The sequence below is a fragment of the Octodon degus genome, unplaced genomic scaffold, assembly GCF_000260255.1.
Source record: "Octodon degus isolate 3935 unplaced genomic scaffold, OctDeg1.0 scaffold00298, whole genome shotgun sequence".
Lineage (NCBI taxonomy): Eukaryota > Metazoa > Chordata > Mammalia > Rodentia > Octodontidae > Octodon > Octodon degus.
In genome coordinates, this window is record NW_004524874.1 from 1,840,038 (window position 1) to 1,858,853 (window position 18,816).

Genomic DNA, 18,816 nt, shown 5'->3' on the forward strand with positions numbered 1-18,816 from the left:
GACAACATTCCCTTGTTGGTGGGAATGGAAACTAATATAACCATTGTGGAAATCAGTATGCAGATTCCTCAAAAAACTAAAAGTTCCATTTGACCTAGCTGGTCTTCTGGGTATCTTTTAGAAAAAATTATGGGCAAGGAGAAAAGCTGAGAAACATGACAGGGGTAAAGCCATGCATTTGTACGCATGAGATGGGTGGGGCAGTGATCCTGGGGGACATCAGCAGGTTTTTGAGACTAGCGGTTGGCTGGTGGGATTCTCACCCTGACTAACTCTATATGCTGGTGCCTGTGAGCCAGGCGGCTGCACTGAGGATGGCAATGTGTAATAGAGGGGTCACGCTTGGAGTGCCTGCCATCCTGGTCTTCTAAATATGTACTTCTTGTCATGACATACCATTTATTGCCATAATGTCTCTCAAGTAAAGTTTTTCTTTTTAAAGGGTAATAAAATAAGTAAATAAATAAAATTTAAAAAAGACTATTCACTTAAGAGCCAGGGAGATGGCTCAGTGGAATAAGCACTTTCCTGGCAAGCACAAGGACCTTTTGTTTTGTCTTGAGACGGAGTTTGGGCCAGGGAGATGGCTCAGTAGAATAAGCACTTGCCTGGCAAGTGCAAGGGCCTGAGTTCAATCCCCGGTTCCGCCAAAGACAAAAAAACAAAAAAACAGTTTCACTATGTAGTTCAGGCTGTCCTTGAGCTTATTTTGTAGCCCAGGCTGAGCTCAGACTCATAACCATCCTCCTACTTCAGCCTCACCAGTGCTGGGATCATAGGTGTGCGCCACCACATCTGGCAAACTTTTTAATATGATGTTGATTCTTTGTACTATTTCCTGTGTAATTGGGGTTTTGTCCATAAATTATTTGCATACACTTAAGTCTTCAAAAGTTTTACCTATCCTATCGTCCAGCACTTTAAGAGTTTCTATTTTAATGCTTTGTTTTGTTTTGTTTTTTGAGACAGGGTCTCACTATGCAGTTCAGGCTGGCCTTGAGCTCACTTTGTAGTCCAGGCTGGTCTTGAACTCCCAAGGATCCTTCTGCCTCAGCCTCCTGAAGTGCTGGGATTACAGGTGTGTGGCCTCCACACCCAGCATTGCCATTGACATTTGAGTGTTGACTTTGTATCCTGTTACACTACTGAATTTGGATATTAAACCTAGCAGTCTTTTAGTGGAGTTTTTGGGATCTTCTATGTAGAGTATGTCTTCTGCAAAAATGATATTTTAACATTACTTTCCTGTCCTTATTTCTTTCTCTTGTCTAACTGCTCTGTTTCCAGAACAGCATTGAGTAAGAGTGGTGAGAATGAACATCTTTGTCTTTTCCTGATTTAGAATGAAAAATTTAAGCTTTTTTGACTATATTGTATGTTCGCTCTTGGATTGTCATAGATGGCTTTTATCAGATTGAGATAAAGACCTTCCAACTTAAAAAAAAAGAAAAAAGAAAAAGTTAAACTCATATTACAGTGACACCCAAGTTCACAGCAGTAGAATTCACACTAACTGGATTATGGAAGTAGTCTATATACCTACAGACCCATAGAATGTGGTAAATTGTATATAAACAGAATACTATTCAGTTATAAAAAATAAAGCTGAGTCAGGCATGGTGATGCACATCTGTAAATTCAGCATTTGAGAAGCTGAGGCAGGAAGACTGCAGGGAATCTGAGGCCAGCCTAGACTATGTAGTGAGTTTAAGGCTGGCCTGAACTATTGCAAGATCCTGTTTCAAAAAAAAGTTGAGTCATTTGTAAGACAATTGTTGGAGCTTGAGACCACCATGCTAAGTGAAATAAGCTAAAGACACAAGCTTAAATAGTGCATGGTTTCTCTTATGTGAGAAACCCACAATATAAATATTTTAAAGAACAAAATAGGAAACTGCCCCATGGCATTGGCCCTTGGCCAACAATAACATACATATATTCTAGGCTCTGGCACAGCCGCTCACCAACTCCACATGTACCCTGCAATTGGTTTCTCCTCAGCATGGGGCAGCGGAGCCACTGACCAGCCAGGTGGCCTGAGGCTAACACCCAGGGAGAGAAGATAAGCCCCTAGAGCCAGCAGCTCCTGGGAGAAATAACAGACCAGGCCAGCAGTGTTAGTCCCAAGGCAAGTCGACAGCTTCTGTAAGTTACAAAAACAGCATGGGGTTTGGATGCAAAAGTTACTCCTTCACACTAGGCTACACTTGGAGAAGAAAACCACTACTGCACCTGTCACACTACCAGAGTGTATGCTCAGATATTGTTTGGGAAGGGGTTAACTGCCTAAGAATGAGCCGCAGAACATTACAAAATAACTCCTGTCCAGGGTTTTCAGTGACTGGCTGAGAACCCCAGCAGAATGCCACAGTGAGAGTCCTGGGTGGGCACAATTCCACTGACACGTTCATGCTCAGGCTAGAAGGACATGGTCCCCTGCCCTCTATGTGAGAAACCAGGCCTTGACAATGTGGCTTTCAGGGGCAGTTGGATCTGCAAGAGCTGGCATTAGGTGGCAGTCTGCCTGAACACCCAGCCACTTCCTAAAAACAAGCAGAGCCCAGGGGTCCAACTGCTTTCTGCCTACCAACATGGACAAAGACTCAGAACAGCTTAGACAGCTGCTAGTCTGGGGCCCATGGACCAAGGAGCACATGGAGCAGCAGGAGCGCCTCACAAACCCACAGGCTGTAAAGCTAAGTGAAAAAAATCACGACCTGCTGGTTCCAAGACTTCAGATCCTGGAAAGAAACCACTTATTCAAAAGCAAAAATGTTGTTTCAGCTCAACTTGGTTTTTTCCTCTTTTCCCTTCACTGGTTTTGGGGAATTTGGGTTTTCATGACCTTTTCTTTCATTTTATTTTTTTCCCTTTCTTCTGTTGACTTATTCTTTTTTGTTGTTGAATCAGCCCTTTGTCCACTGATTAATTTTTCAGATTTTATTCTTTTCATTCTCTAATTCTTTATCCCCTTTCTTATTAGTCTAACCACTAAGTTCTACAAACCTTTAGACAGTAAGTGCTATACTATCACTGTTAAATACTGCTCTATTTTTAGTGGAGGTATACTTGTAGCATTATTCATAGTAGGTATTTGTTTTAGGTCAATATTTGGTTTCTTTTAGTCTTTTTTTTTTAATTTATTTATTTTTACATTTATTTATTGTGTGTGTGTGTGTGTGTGTGTGTGTGTGGCCAGCTCAGCCCACCAGGGGGCGGGGCTGGCTGGCATGTGGTGCTGGGGGATTGAACCGCGGTCCCTGTGCCTTGCCAAGCTTGTTCTAAGTAGGTGCTTTAGACCACTGAGCCATCCTCCCAGCCCCTCTTTTAGTCTTTATACTATAATTACAGTTCTTTTATAGTTAAGGGTGATACACTACTGCTTCTAAAAAAGAATGCTGAACTGTCAGAAAAAAACTTTTTTTCTCCTTTTCTTGTCTTTTTGAAACAGGATTTCAATATGCAGTACAGGCCAGCCTTGAGCTCACTTCGTAGCCCAGGCTGGCCTTGAACTCACAACAATCCACCTGCCTCAGCCTCCAGAGTGCTCGGATTACAGGCATGTGACACCACCCTGGCAGAAAACACAATTTTTTCCTTTTTTAATGTATTTTGTTGTTACAGGGTCTCACTATGTAGGTTGGACTAGTAGTGATCCTCCTGTTTTGAGCCTCCCCAGCACTGGGATTACAGGCGTGTACCACCATGACTGGACTTGGGGCCAGCTCAGCGTGCCTGGGGGCAGGACCAGCTTGGCATTTTATGCCAGGGATCAAACCCTGGTCCCTGTGCTTGTCAAAGCAGGCACTTAGTCCACTGAGTTATCTCACTGGCCCTCAGAAAAAACAATTTGTAGGTATTTCATAAATACAATTCAACAATTAAGTGAGACCCCAATTTATTTATTTATGAAGCAGCACCAGGAATCAAACTAAGGACCTTGGTGCTTGACAGGCAGGCATTGTGCCACTGAGCCATAGCTCCAGCCTAAAACCCCAATTTAAAGAATATCATTACAAAATAAACAGCAGAATATTAACTTTACATTAAGCAATGGGGAAATTATGTAACATACAAATAGGAGAGGGTTTTTATAGCATCTGTTTTCTAAATTTCCTACAATAAACTCATACTACTATAAAAATCAAAAAAAGGATAATCAAGCAAATTAAATAGTTAACCTTATAGACCAAATGCCACAATTAAAAAAAAGTATTACCAGGGCTGGGGAGATGGCTCAGTGGAATAAGCACTTCCCTAGCAAGTGCAAGGGTGTGAGTTCAATCCCCAGTTCCACCAAAAAAAAAAAAAAAAGAACTTGGCTCAGTGGAATAAGCACTTCCCTAAAAAAAGTATTACCAAGGCATAACTTACCTGGACTGCTTCAAGTGCTGGTGGAAATACATGATCATAACAAGCACTCTTACATAACTCTGGGGCTATCTGTACTAAAACTGCACATACAAACTTCTACGCACACACTCACCTTGTGAGTATGCACTACAGGTGCACAGAGAGGCAGGTATAAGCATAAGTGGTTGTTGGTTTTTTTTCTTTTCTGAACCAGGATTGAACTCAGGCCCTTACGCTTGCCAGGGAAGTGCTTATTCCACTGAGCCATCTCCCTGGCCCCAGGTTATTTTTTTTTTTAACATGTTGCACTTTGCTAATTTTCAAATAAAGCGCATGCACGCACGCACACACACACACACACACACACATCAGGTATTTTGCCATATAATCTTTTTTTTCTTTTTTCCTTTTTGAGACAAGGTCTCACTATGCAGCTCAGGCTGGCCTTGACCTCACTTTGTAGCCCAGGCTGGTCTCAAACTCACAATGATCCTCCTGCCTCAGCTTGTCCAGTGCTTGGATTACAAGTGTGTGCTACCATGCCTGGCCATATAATTTTTCATATGCAGGTTTTATTCTCTTCTCCATTAAGCATTAAAGGCTCTAGTGTCATTTATGAAACCTAATTCTGTTGTCGTCTCATTTTATTCTGAAAATAAGATATGTCAACTTATTTTATTTTACTTTCATTGTCTTTCTGAGACAGGGTTTCATTACACAGTTTAGGCTAGCCTTGAACTCACTTTGTAGGCCAGGCTGGCCTCAGACTCACAGCAATCCACCTGCCTCAGCCTCCCAAGTGCTGGAATTATAGGAGCACACCACCATGCCTGGCAAGATACGCCAATTTTAAAAAGTTCCAAAAAAAATAAAATTTTTTTTTAAAAAAAAGTTCCACAGACAATATTCATGTTATACTGATTTGCTGCATTAGTGACAACTTGGGTTCACCAAATATATGGCCACACTGAGTCACAGAATGTGAAATAGCATCTTTAAGCGCTACCCACTGAAGGCCAGCACCTCATTATCCCAGTTTTAACAACCAAATTATCTTTACACACTTCCAGGTAGCCACAGGCAGTCATGACCACTCAGACCCCAGGCAGAGACCCACCAGTAAGTATGTACCTGACCAACAAAAATGTTATGTGTGCACATCAGAAAGACACATACAAACACATGCTCCATGATATTATTCACAATACCTGAATACTGTATAGGAAACTTAACAGATGCCTATCATTAGCAGAATGAACAATTATAGTATTCACATCATATAAAAACATATAGATATAAAAGACACCAATGAGAACAGACTACAACACTACAGAAGATGGCTGCATATGACACAAAAGGCTGAGCAAACGATGACAGACACAGAGCAGTCATTGTACAATTCCACCACTTACAGTTGAACAAATGAAGAAAAAAATCTATTACGCAGTTAGTCTTGGGAGGGAAGGCAGAATTGCGTGGAATCACGAGGACAGATTCAGATTACTGGGAATATTCTGTTTCTTATCTGAATCCCATCATAGGTGTGTTATATTTGTAAACTCCACTGGACTGAACACTTACAATTTATGTATACATTTTTCCATCATATATATATATATATATATATATCAACAAAAAGTTAAACAATAAGCAGTCTTAAATTCCAAAGTTTTAAATAGCACTTTTATAAGACAATTTTCCTTCAAAGTAGCTTACTACTTTGGTTCCTATCACAAACCTATTTCATGCCAGGCATCTTGGTGTGAACCTGATACACCAACAGTTGGGAAGGGGGGAAGGAGGGGGGTGGAAGGGGGGAGGGAGGGCGGGAGGGAGGGAAAGAATGGGAAAGGGAAAGAGAAAGAAAGAGAAAAAAGGAAGGAGAGAAAAAGAACACACGTAGTTCAGGCTTTTTACAATCGTATTTCCTTCACAGATAAAATTAAGCTTCTTCTGATATTCTGTTTCTAAAGTACACTGTTTTTCTCCAAACATAACACATATGATTGTATTTCAAAACGTGAAAAAAAAAAATAATAACTTACATCTTCCATATATTCGGGCTCTGATGCAGAGGCATCCCAACGATTATTCAGAATGAAAATATTAGGTTTAGAAAGCCGTTCATTCACCTTGTGAAAAAAATGCTTCTCCTGAAAAACATCAAAAATCCCAAAGTACATCATTTTTTAAAGGTTTTTATATCTACATTTATAATTGAATTTTTATTTTAATTTAAACTTCAAGCTATTTAGAAAAAATAGTAGTCAAGGGCCGGGGAGACGGCTCAGTAGAATAAGCACTTCCCTGGCAAGTGCAAAGGGCTAAGTTCAATCCCCGGTTCCACAAAAAAAAAAAAGAAAGAAAATAGTAGTCAACATCCACTGAAAGGAAGACCCTAAAGCATCCTATGAACATTAAACTTTTCAAAGATGAGGAACTAACGTAAAAGCAGGCAAAAGTGAGATCTCTAACTTTCCTGCCACAAGTCTTTTTTGAAATTTAACTTAGGGGCTGGTGAGATGGCTCAGTGGTCTAAAGCACCTACTTAGAACAAGCTTGGCAAAGCACAGGGACCGTGGTTCAATCCCCCAGCACCACATGCCAACCGGCCCCGCCCCCTGGTGGGCTGAGCTGGCCACACACACACACACACACACACACACATAAATAAATAAATAAAATTTAAAAAAAATAAAGAAATTTAACTTAAAACAGTATTTATCAATCTGTAGCACATACAAGACATAAAAGGAAATTCTGGGTATAATAATCTATGCTCTCAAAGAACTATCTCAAAGAGTTTCTAAGAGTCAGCTAAAGGAGCTGGGGAGATAGCTCAGCGGCATAAGTACCTGCCTGGCAAGTACAAGGTCCTGAGTTCAATCCCCAATACAAAAAAGAAAATAAGCTAAGTAAATTGGTAATAACGGAAGATACGTTTATAATTCATAATCAATAGAGGAAAGTATCTATAAATACTATAAACAAACACTGACAATTCTGACAGAGGAACTGTATCTAGCTGAAACTGGGAAAAGATCCACTAAGAAAGAAGTGATAATTAAGATGAGTTTGACTATATAGTTAAGCTGGGTATGGTGTCACACGCCTGCAGTCCCAGCACTTGGGAGGCTAAGGCAAGAGGATCACCGTGAGTTTCAGGCCAACCTGGGCTATACAGTATGGGACATTGTCTCAAAAAAAATGACAACAAGGACTGGCCAGCTAGCTCAGCAGATTAAAGTGCCTGTTTAGGCAGATGCAGGGACTAGGGTTCAAGCCCCGGAATGCACTGAGACTAGGCGTGGTGGCGCATACCCGTAACCAGTGCATGGGAGGCTGAAAACAAGAGGATCACTATAAATCTGACCTGTGTAGTAAGACCCTGTACTAAATAAAAATAAAAATAAAATGACAACAAAAAAAAACCAAAAGTACTGTTAACAGAGCTGTTGAAAGACCTCAACTTTAGATATACACAAATTATAGGGAAAGACTAGCCTAATCTGGTCTTTGGAGAGCAGGAAGTATAGCTCAGTGCACAGCACTTGCCCAGCATGCACAAGGCACCAGGTTTGATTTCTAGCACCTTCCACACATGAAATAATATCGTTAAGTAAAATTAGAGTACATATTTTAAACACATTGGCATCTTATATTACATATTCACGTTGCCATAATTGCCAATATTATTATAGTAGCCTGGGTGTTGTATCACAGACTGAGCTATAACACAACAGCAAAGAGAGGTCTAGCTGTTAACACCTAGATTCTAACGATGCTCAGCCCCTTATGTGCTTCTGATCAGTAAGAATTTTTAAGTTAAAAAAAAGAATTTTTAAGTCATGTTACAGTTTTGGAATATTAGATACCTAAGCTATAGAAAGTTCACATGAAAATAACTTGGTTCTACATATTCTGGGGAAATAATATTTTTTGACAGCAGTTTTGAGTGTGCACAGGTACCCAGGCTAGAGCTGGAAAAACTTGACAAACTGAAAATATAAAAAGCTTTGCCTGGCAGATGGCAGGGCATGGAAGCAGAAGTGGTTTATGCTTTATTAAAGAGACTTAAAATAGTCTCTAAAAATTTTGGTACCCATTCCCTCTGAGACAGCTAACTACTCAGAATAAACATCAACATCACACACTTTGTCACATTCCATTAAGAGTCACTTACTCGGGGCTGGAGAGATGGCTCAGTGGTCTAAGGCACCTACTTGGAACAAGCTTGGCAAAGCATCAGGGACCGCGGTTCAATCCCCCAGCACCACATGCCAGCCAGCCCCGCCCCCTGGTGGGCTGAGCTGGCCACACACACACACCACACACACACACACTCTCTCTCTCTCTCTCTCAAATAAATAAAAATAAAAAAAAAATTTTTTTTTAAAAAAAGAGTCACTTACTCTTATATCAAATTTCCCCATAAGGGCAACACTGAACCTAATGACTGAATTTGATTTGGTTCAAGACCAATTCAGCTTGCAACCAGAATTTGAAAAGAATTAAGTTTGTGAACCAAGGAGCCACAGTAAAGCCATCAAGGCCTAGCTTGCTACAGGAACCCAGCAATCACTACAGAAGATTCTGGTCCTAGGGAACACACATATATAAGCAGGCAAAAATGAAGTCTCTACCTTTCCTGCAGTAAGACTTTGATCCACCACTGACTTTAAAGGTTCTTTCTAATCCATGATTGGGACTGTCCTAGTTTTCTTAACTAAAATGGATATCATTTAATTTCCTATCACCCAAATACAATAATACAACTAAATCCTACCGTATTCATTAGTGTTGATTCAGAGTTTGCTACCAAAACGAAGACATCAGCATCTAGGCAAAACTTGTCAATCCAGCTGTCCAGCTCTGTTGTGACGTCTGTGCCTGGACTGATGGGAGATAAAAACTGCATTACATGATATGTTTTAGAAAGAAAATGTGCTTTCTAAATTTTTTCCCTAAACAGCTATATATTATTTGAAGCCTAAAAGACAAACTTTCTGCCAGTCAACTGTATGATTCCTAGGAGCCCGCAGCCTAGTGGTTTATCATAAAGTGATACTTCAAGTTTTTTAATCTTTATGTCTTCAAAGGCTGAAAAATAACTATTGTGAACTAAAACCAACTAAGTTAGTAGCCCAAAATGAGAGTGCAAGTAGATATGTCCTACACAGCTTAGAGACATAAATGTGTATTAATACAAATAATGAAAAATAAAATACTCTCTGGAAACTATAAATTAAACATATCACCTGTTATAAGAATTACAGTTGGGCATGGTGGTGTACACCTGTAATCCCAGCACTTGGGGGGCTGAGACAGGATTGCTCCAAGTTCAAGGCCACTCTGAGCTACATATGGAGATCTGGTTCAAAAAAGCAAAGCCAAACTACCTAAATAAATAAAGAAGAATATGCAAAAAAGGGGGGCAGGGAGATGGCTCAGTGGAATAAGCGCTTCCCTGGCAAGCACAAGGGCCTGAGTTCGATCCCTGGTTTTTTTGTTTTCTTGGTATTTTTTTTGCAGAACCGGGGATTGAACTCAGATCCTTGTACTTGCCAGTCAAGCACTTATCCTACTGAGCCATCTCCCTGGCCCCTCGATCCCTGGTTTTGCCAAAAAAAAAAAAGAATATGCCCCAAAGGGAAGGGGCACACACAGTTGGGGGCGGGGGGAGAAGAAGAAAATGCCAACAAACCCTGCATTAATGAGGGGAAGAAGGGTGGGAGAGAGGGAAGGGAAATGAGGGAAAAAAGAATTCAGATATATTCTGTACAGGTACAAATTCTCCATGCTGATCAGTATTATGAAAAATATGTACTAATAAAAAGAGGGCTGGGGATGTAATTTAGCACAAAGGCCGTAGTTTCAACCCACAGTACTGCAAAACCAAAACAAGCTGCCACAGAACACTGAAATGTTAGCTAAAGAAAAAAAGAGAACACCTAAATTTTAGAAAATAATTCACAAAAATTTTTTAGCTAGGGCTGGCGAGATAGCTCAGTGGTCTAAAGCGCCTGCTTAGGCAAGCTTAGGCAAGCATGCAGGGACCTCAGTTCGATCCCCAGCACCACATGCCATGCCAGCCCCGCCTCCAGGATGGGCTGAGTTGACCATAAAAAAGAAAAAAATAAAGGAAACATTAAAAAAAAAAAAAATTTAGGCTGCTTCAACAAAGCAGTCAACCTCAGGTTGCTGTGGTTCGAGCCCCACAACTCCAGCCAGCTAAACATGCCCTGAAGGCATTCTGAGCCAACCACCCCCCAAAAAAATCCTTCTGGGGCCAGGTAGATGGCTCAGTGGAAGAAGCGCTTCCCTGGCAAACGCAAGGGCCTGAGTTCAATCCCTGGTTCCGCAAAAATAAATAATAAATAAAAAATTTTAGCTGATGATACTCAACGATAAATATTATCATTTTCCCTTTCTTTTTCCCTATCTTTTCTCCTTTCTCTCATCATCGCTGTTTAATCCTTAAATTCTGTTTCTTTCCATTTTAGTATATCTATTATACCTTTTAGGTTTTATTTCTTTTTTGGGGTTCTTATACTAGGGAGACAATACGACATTCACACGTCTGGATCTGATTCATTTCACTTATGAGTACAGCCTCTAGTTGCATCCACTTACCTATGAAGGCTTCGAGTTTTTTATAGCTGAATAATACTCCATTGTACAAAAATACCACATCTTTTTCATCCATTCCTCAGGTGATGGGCATTTTGGTTGTTTCTAAGATTAGACTAGGACAAACTGTGCTACTATAAACATGGATGCACATGTATCATTGTGGTATGTTTTCAGTTCTTTTGGGAACATACCCAGAAGGGGAATAGCTTGGCTGAATGGGATTTCCAGTCCTAGTGTTTTGAGTTTCCACAGCGATTTCCATAGTAGTTGTACCAGCTTACATTCCATCAGCAGTGGAGAAGGGTTCCTTTTTCCCTCCAGCCTCTCTAGCATTTGTTATTAGTTGATTTACGATAGCCATTCTTTCTGGGTAGAAATGGTATCTCAATGTTGTCTTAATTTACATTTCTTGAATGGACAGTGCTGTGGAACATTTTTTCAGTTTTTTGGGTTTTTTTTTTTTTTTCCGGAACCAGGGCCCTGGCACTTGAACTTAGGCCCTGGCGCTTGCCAGGGAAGTGCTTATTCCACCGAGCCCCTTTTCAGGTATTTATTTACCTCTTGTATTTCTTCCTCTTAGAAGCATGTATTCATCTTAGATGCCCATTTTTGGATTGGATTTTGAAATTTTGGGGCCCTAATTTTTTTTAGTTCTTTATATATTCTAGATAGAATATCTCTGAGTGATTACTGGTTAAGATTTTTTACAAATGTGTGGGCTATCTTTTCACTCTGTTGGTGATTTATTTTGACATGCAGACTCTTCTCAACAAGAGGAGGTCCCGGTTGCTGATTCTTTGAAGTATTACCTGTCCAGTTTGATTTCTGTTCAAGAACTGCTTGCCTACCCTTATGTTTTTAAGATTTCCACCTACTTTCTCTTCAAGGAGATTTAGTGTTTCTGGTTTTTTGTTTTTTTCTTTTTATGTATTTGATACAGGGTCTCACTATGTAGCTCAGACTTGCAGTGAACCTCTTATTCTCAGCCTCCCCTAGCTGGGATTACAGGCATGCACCACCATGCCGACTCAGTCTCTGGCTCAGCATGCCCTGAGATCAGGGTTAGCATGGCATGCAGACTGGGGATGTCTCTGTTATAATGTTTAGATCTTTAATTCATTTTGACTTAGTTTAGTGCATGGAAATAGACCTAGGTCTAGTTTTAGTTTTCAGCATGTGGAGACCCAATTTTTCCAGCACCCTTTGTTAAAGAGGCTATCTTTCTTGCAGTGAAAAATGCTTTGCCCCTTTGTCAAAGGTAAGATGGATGAGTGTGTTTGTAGTTGTATCTGCATCTTCTACTGTGTTCCAATGATCCTCAGGTCTGTTTTTTGGCCAGTACCATGTTGATACTATCACAGTGGCTTTGTAGTATAATTTCATGTCAGGGATTCTAATGCCTCCTATCTTGCCTTTGTTGCCCAGGATTGTGATAAATACAACAGGATGATTTTACTATACAATAGAATGATTCTGAAAACACATAATAGGGATGCAGGGGTGAGAAAGTACACTTGTAATCCCAGCACCTGGGAGGCTGATGCAGGAGTATCACTTTAAGTTCAACACCACCCTGAACTACAATACTGAGACCTTATTCCAAAAAGAAATGTGTGTGTGTACACATATATTATTAAAAAGGGAATCAAGCCAGATACAGTGGGACACACTAGTAATTCTGGAAGCTGAAGCAGGATCATCACAATTTGAGGCCAACCTGGACAAGTTACTGAGACCCTGTCTCAAAATTAAAAAATTGCTGAGGATGAAGCTTAGAGCAAAGTCGCTTGGTTCAATCCCCAGTACGAGGGAGAGGGGAAAATAGAAAGAAAACAAAAGGAAACCGATAAAGTATCTGTTCCCAAACAATCTCAAAGGAGAACAAGGCAGTAGTTGAATGTTTTCAATTTTATGTACCACACACTAAAAGAGCATTGTTCCATTAAATAAGCCAATACCGAGAATAAACACCACTCACAAGTAATTTTACCTGTCTACTAGAACCAGGTCATCTCTCAAGAGGGCACATTTTGCCTTTGGCCAAAACACATGCACTAGACAACCAGCTTTCAAGTCTTTGTCCATATGGAGGGCATGGGCCAGCTGATTAACTGTCTAAAGCAGGAAAAAAAGAAAACAAAAAGCCTGTACTTGTAATAAAATTTCAGATACCATGATTTGCACAACATCCATTTTCACAAAATACAAATGTAAACTTCAGTTTGAAACAAAACTGAGTGATCTTAAGAAATCTGAGCTTTTAAATTATCAAGCAAGAAAAAAAAATTTTTCCTTAAAACTATTTACTCACACCATGCTACAAAACTAACTGGAAACCAACCCCAACTAGCAAATAGAACTCCAGCAATGGAATCCTAGGCAACTCCTGATGTTCATCCTGAATTTGTAAAACATGCGTTTTCAAGCCCCTGGTCACCTTATTTGTACTTTCCCAACTCTTCTGAAACAAATGTGTACTGCTTAAGAAATAAAGGGGAAACACTAGTGTTAGAAGAAATGTCTTCATTAAAATTAGGTTTAATGAAAAATTCCATAGGACTAAGCAAAAGAAATAGAAAAGGACAATACACAGTTGCCTTTTAATAAAATATTTTTTTCAACAGAGAAATACATTCAATCCCCAGTTCCACCAAAAAAAAAAAAAACAGAAATACAAACCTGTTTAAAATCAGTATGTTTAGGGGCTGGGGAGATAGTTCAGTAGCATAAGTGCTTCCCTGGCAAGCACAAGGGCCTGAGTTCAATCCCCAGTTCCACAAAAAAAATAAAATCAAATCAGTACGTTTACCTTTTCTTTCCATTTATGCTTATCTATTTTATTGTTTTTGTTTGTTTATTTATTTTGTGGTGGAACCGGGCATTGAACTCAGGCCCTTGCGCTTGCCAGGGAAGTGCTTATTCAGCTGAGCCATCTCCCCGGCCCCAAAAGCATTTTATTTATTTATTTATTTATTTATTTATTTATTTATTTGGTATTTTATTGTTTTTGGTACCGGGGATCAAACTCAGGAGGCACTTACGCTGCTGAGTTCTCTCCCCAGCCCTTCTTCTTTCCATTTAAATTCTTAAAATATTTTTATTTCTCAACATGACTTGTGACATACATTTATGAAATTAATATATACATTAGTATACTTCTTATATGCTCTAAATAGAGGATTTAAAATAAAATTAGTAAAATGAATCAGAAAAAGAGCATCTTACATATACATCTATAACTCTTTTGTTTCACATGTGCTCCTTAGTCCTGATCAAAGCTGAGGTAAATTTCTGCAGTGACACTGTTAGCTATTTGGGCCAGCACCTATTTAATGAACATCCTGAAAGATTTGTCAACTTAACACTAAAATTGTGGTGCCTCACCTGTAAAATCAAGATGAGAAAAGCACCGATCTGACAAAACCGTGATGAGGTTTGAGTTCTTACAAGTGTTTAGAAGTTGAAGTATTAGCTATTATTATTGTGTCTCTTTTGCTAAGTAAACTGTTATAGTACAAAAGACTCAGTCTACTTATATTGGAAAGCAGGCCACTACTTGAGATAACAAATTTAAATCGCGCAGTAAGAAAGGGCAGTAAATGTAGGGTATGGTGGTGCATGCCTACAGTCCCAGCACTGGGGGATGGAAAGGGGAGTTGAGGTAGGAAAATCGTTGAGGGTTTGAGACCAGCCTGGGCTACAAAATGAGCTTAAGGCCAGCCTGAGCTGCACAGCAAATAAGATCATGTCTCAAAAAGACAAAAAGGAAAAAAGGAAAAGACCTGAAGGGCACAGATAAAGAAAAATGGAATGACATTTTTAAATATCACACAGAGTTAAAATGAAATGACATTTCTAGGGCTGGGGAGATGGCTCAGTAGGATAAGCGCTTGACTGGCAAACGCAAGGATCTGAGTTCAATCGCTGGTTCCGCCAAAAAAAAAAGAAATGACATTTCTAAAATATCACACAGAACCAGATGTAGTAGTATAACCTGTAATCCTAGCACTCAGGAGGCTGAGGCAGGATTGTCATGAGTTCAAGCCCAGCCTAGGGAACACAGTGAGTTCACCAGTCTGAACTACATAGTGAGATCCTATCTCGGGAAAAAAAAAAAATTTTTTTCAAGCACCTGCCTGGCAAGTGCAAAGGACCCAGATTAGATCCCCAGTTCACAGGCCGTGCCAGCCCAGGAACCCCAGGTGCACCATGTTAGCCACAGAAACCAGGGACGATGGTGCACACCTGTAACCCCAGTGCTGGGGAGGTTGAGACAGGAGGATCACTGTCAGTTGGAGCTGTGTAGTAAGACCCTGTACCAAACAAATAAAAGTTTAAAAAAGAAAAAATATGTATTTTCCTTTTGAGATTCTCTAAAGTCACTAGCAGTTTGAATTTTGACTTGGCAAAAATCTTAAGTTACAGAATAGTGATTCTTTTAACTGCATGGGTTAAAAGCATGAAGAATATTTTTAGAATCATCTCAGCTATTCCCCTAGTTTCAGGGGTACGTTCTGTCCAAGGATAGACTGTGTCACCTGATTCTGTTTTGTTTTGTTTTGTGGAACCAGGGATTGAACTCAGGTTCTTGCGCTTACCAGGGAAGCGCTTATTTCACTGAGTTATCTCCCCGGCCCCTGTCACTTGATTCTGGTCAAAAAGCTAACTCACAAAACTGGACCCATCCATATAACTTCGCCAACAGTGCAGCAAATCTAAAACAGAATGGATCTTCAATACTGAACTTTTATCCCCGGTTCTGCCAAAAGAAAAAAAATACTGAACTAAAAGACCTTTAGATGGAAGAGAAGCTGATGCTGCTGGGCAGGGGCTCGGAAGTAGCAGATCACCTCCTGACCTGTGCAAGGTCCCGAGTTCCTTGTGCTACCAAGGGGGAAAATGAGAAACAATGCCCTACCAACTCCTTTCAGTTGCAGTAACATCAGACAGTGTAATTTATCAAGCTTATTCTTTTGTCTGCTGAAGAAATCTAATGGTAGAAATCTAAGAAATTTATGAAAGGGCAGGAGACATAGCTCAGTGGTAGAGCCCCTTGCCTACCAAAACCTCCTCAAAAAAAAAGTAGAAAACTGCAATATGCCCTTATCTGTTAAGTCTATGACATTTATTCATAAAGATGCTTAGTAACTTGAGGTAGAAAGCAGATTCCAGGGTCTATTTTCTAAAGCAAAGTTAAAAAAAAAAAAAAAAAAAAGAGAGAGGTGCGATGGTACCTGCCTATAATCCCAGCACTCAAAAGGCTGAGGTAGGAGGATTGCCACAAGTTTAAGGCCAGTCTAAGCTATACAGTGAATTCAAATTTACCATGAATTACAAAGCAAGACCCTGTTTCAAAAACAAAAACAAAACAAAAAAATAAAATAAATCTAAGAATAGCAACACCACTTAAGAAAATTCTGCATTTATTTAAAAGTAATAAACAGGGGAGTGAGTATAGTCCAGTAGTAGAATGAGTGACAGCAAGCACAAAACTCTATTCAACCACCAATACTGCAGAAGCTTAAGGACAGGTGTTATCTTCCCAGTAATTTAGCTCTGAAGAAAAAAAAAAAGACAAGAACTCAAAACATTAGTGATGGCTTTAAAAGGAAAAGAAATGCTAACAATTCTTCCATCTCCAGCAATGTAGACATCGCATGCAGTAAAACAGGAAACTGTAAGGACACGGTTTCAGGTACATTACGCTGACATGGTTAAGTATCATACCTTCACACTTCTTTTCTCATCTGATCCATCTGTCATAAGATAGGCTTTATCTCCATCAGTTCCTGCGACACTGAGGAAGCAGTTAGTTGTATGGCCAATCCCACTAGGGAGGACTTTATCCCACAACATTGCATTGATAACAGAGCTTTTTCCACTGCTTGTCCTGAAGAATATTCAAAAATCATAAAAAAAGAAGAGTAAAGTATTTGTTCTTTCACTATGTTTCAGGCTTTTTCAATCTCAATTCATTAATATTTCACTAAATTAATTTTATAAAAGGTTGACAACCTGTTAAACATTAGCAATGTACATTTAAAAATATTTTAAAAGTACCAGAGGGGGCCGCCCGTTAGCTCAGCCTGCTTAAACAAAGCAGTCAGGCTCAGGATGCTGTGGTTTGATCCCCAGATCCTCAAGCCAAGCCAGACCGGCTCTGAAGGCATCCTGAGGCCACCAGAAAAAAAAAAAAAATCCAGAAAACTGAGCATACCTTTTCCCATAAAACTATATTTACTTTTTCTTTCTTGCTTCCTACACCAATTTGAAATTATAGGCACATCACAGTTCTGATATTCCTCCTATCACAACATGGTGTCGTGTGTTCCATCTTCTTACACCTGGGATAGTTTGTGACTGCTTCAACTAATATGTCAGAAGTGACACTGGGTGACTTCCAAAGCTAGACATAAAAGGCAACAAAGCTTCTGTCCTGTTTACTGGGTCACATGCACTTGGAGACTTGCCATGTGGGAAGTCCAATTAATCCAAATCTGCTGTGCTACAAGAAGTCAAGCTAAACAGAGAGGTCTGGCTAGATGCTCTAGTTGCCAAACCTACTCTTCCAGTTATTCCAGCCAGATAAGTAAAGTTCCAGATTCGTGAGTGAAGATTTCAGATGATTCCAACCCTATGTTCAGTTGCTGAGCCACTCCTAACCCTCACAAAGCTCCAGACATTAAGAAGCAAAGAAAACACATACCTCTGTCCTGTGAGTTATTGACAGCATCAACGAACATAATATAATGGCTAATTTGTTAAGTTTTGGGTAATTTGTTATGCAGTCATAAAAGCAGAACACTTCTGATGACATTAAACCCCAAGAACAGCTTATATCCTCTGCAGGAGCTTGCTTTCAGGCCACCCAAGCCCAAGAAGCTACCCAGTCTTTACATTGTAAAAAGAACATCCTTATCTTCACTGCGTATGCTTCACCTTTCTCTTGATCAACAGGTCACACTTTTACTCTGGATGTCATTCTTAACCTCCACCCCAGGGAACTAGCCCCCTTAAATTATCTCACCTGTGATGTCACCCACATGACCTCAAACTCATAGAAATCCTCATGGCTTCTACTGCCATGATATCACATCTTACAAGGCCACCTAAGACCTCACTTCAAATAAACTGTTCTCTTCACTGCATGAAGCCTTGCTGCATGCAATGATCCTCAAGAGTAGTTTGCGTTTCCCCCATCTTCGATCATCTGCAGCCCAGTAAGGTAGATTTCTCAAGGGTACACTATGAACCCACAGAATCAGATTTTGGAGGTACTGCCAGAGTAATCCTTATGCATACAAAAACTTGAAAAACAGTCATCCTGTGGTCCCAAATTAAAAAAATAAAATAACAAAAAAACAAAAACAAAAAAACACTGTTTGGGGCAGGAGGGCTCTCTACTCTCAGATTAAGCACAGAACACCTCTGTGACCAAATGTATGAGGATATCCCCACACAAACCAAGCCACCCTACAGCTTACAACAACTGTCTGTCTGAATTCAATTAACTTCTGACACCTGCTACCAGATGACAGTGTCAGAAACTACAGAACAAGGACTCTGTTGCCAAGTAGGTCAACTGTAAGACTCACATTATGACCTATGCTTCTGACTGACCGAATGTATATCAGGGGGTCCACAAAGTACCTCTCCTTGGGCTTGACAAAATATGAGGCTCACAGAACTAAAGGAAATACCTGTATTTACTGGTTTATTAAAAAGAAATTGCCAGGGTATAGACAAAGAGCCTGATGAAGAGATGGGCTACGTGTGTCAAGTTATCAGCATCTTGGGGCTGGTGAGATGGCTCAGTGGTCTAAAGCACCT

The 18,816-nt window shown here is 40.0% G+C and overlaps 1 protein-coding gene across 1 annotated transcript in view; it reads right to left on the bottom strand.

Annotated features, from left to right (window-relative positions):
- Positions 1 to 18,816, bottom strand: part of Mfn1 (mitofusin 1) — a 51,688-nt gene that overhangs the window by 24,014 nt on the left and 8,858 nt on the right. Inside the window, exons 3-6 of the mRNA XM_004648923.3 lie at positions 16,714 to 16,876; positions 12,977 to 13,101; positions 9,140 to 9,248; positions 6,399 to 6,506 (exon numbers count right to left, since the gene is read on the bottom strand). Of these exons, the coding sequence (XP_004648980.2) occupies positions 6,399 to 6,506; positions 9,140 to 9,248; positions 12,977 to 13,101; positions 16,714 to 16,876 (505 nt within the window). The remainder of the gene's footprint in view (positions 1 to 6,398; positions 6,507 to 9,139; positions 9,249 to 12,976; positions 13,102 to 16,713; positions 16,877 to 18,816) is intronic.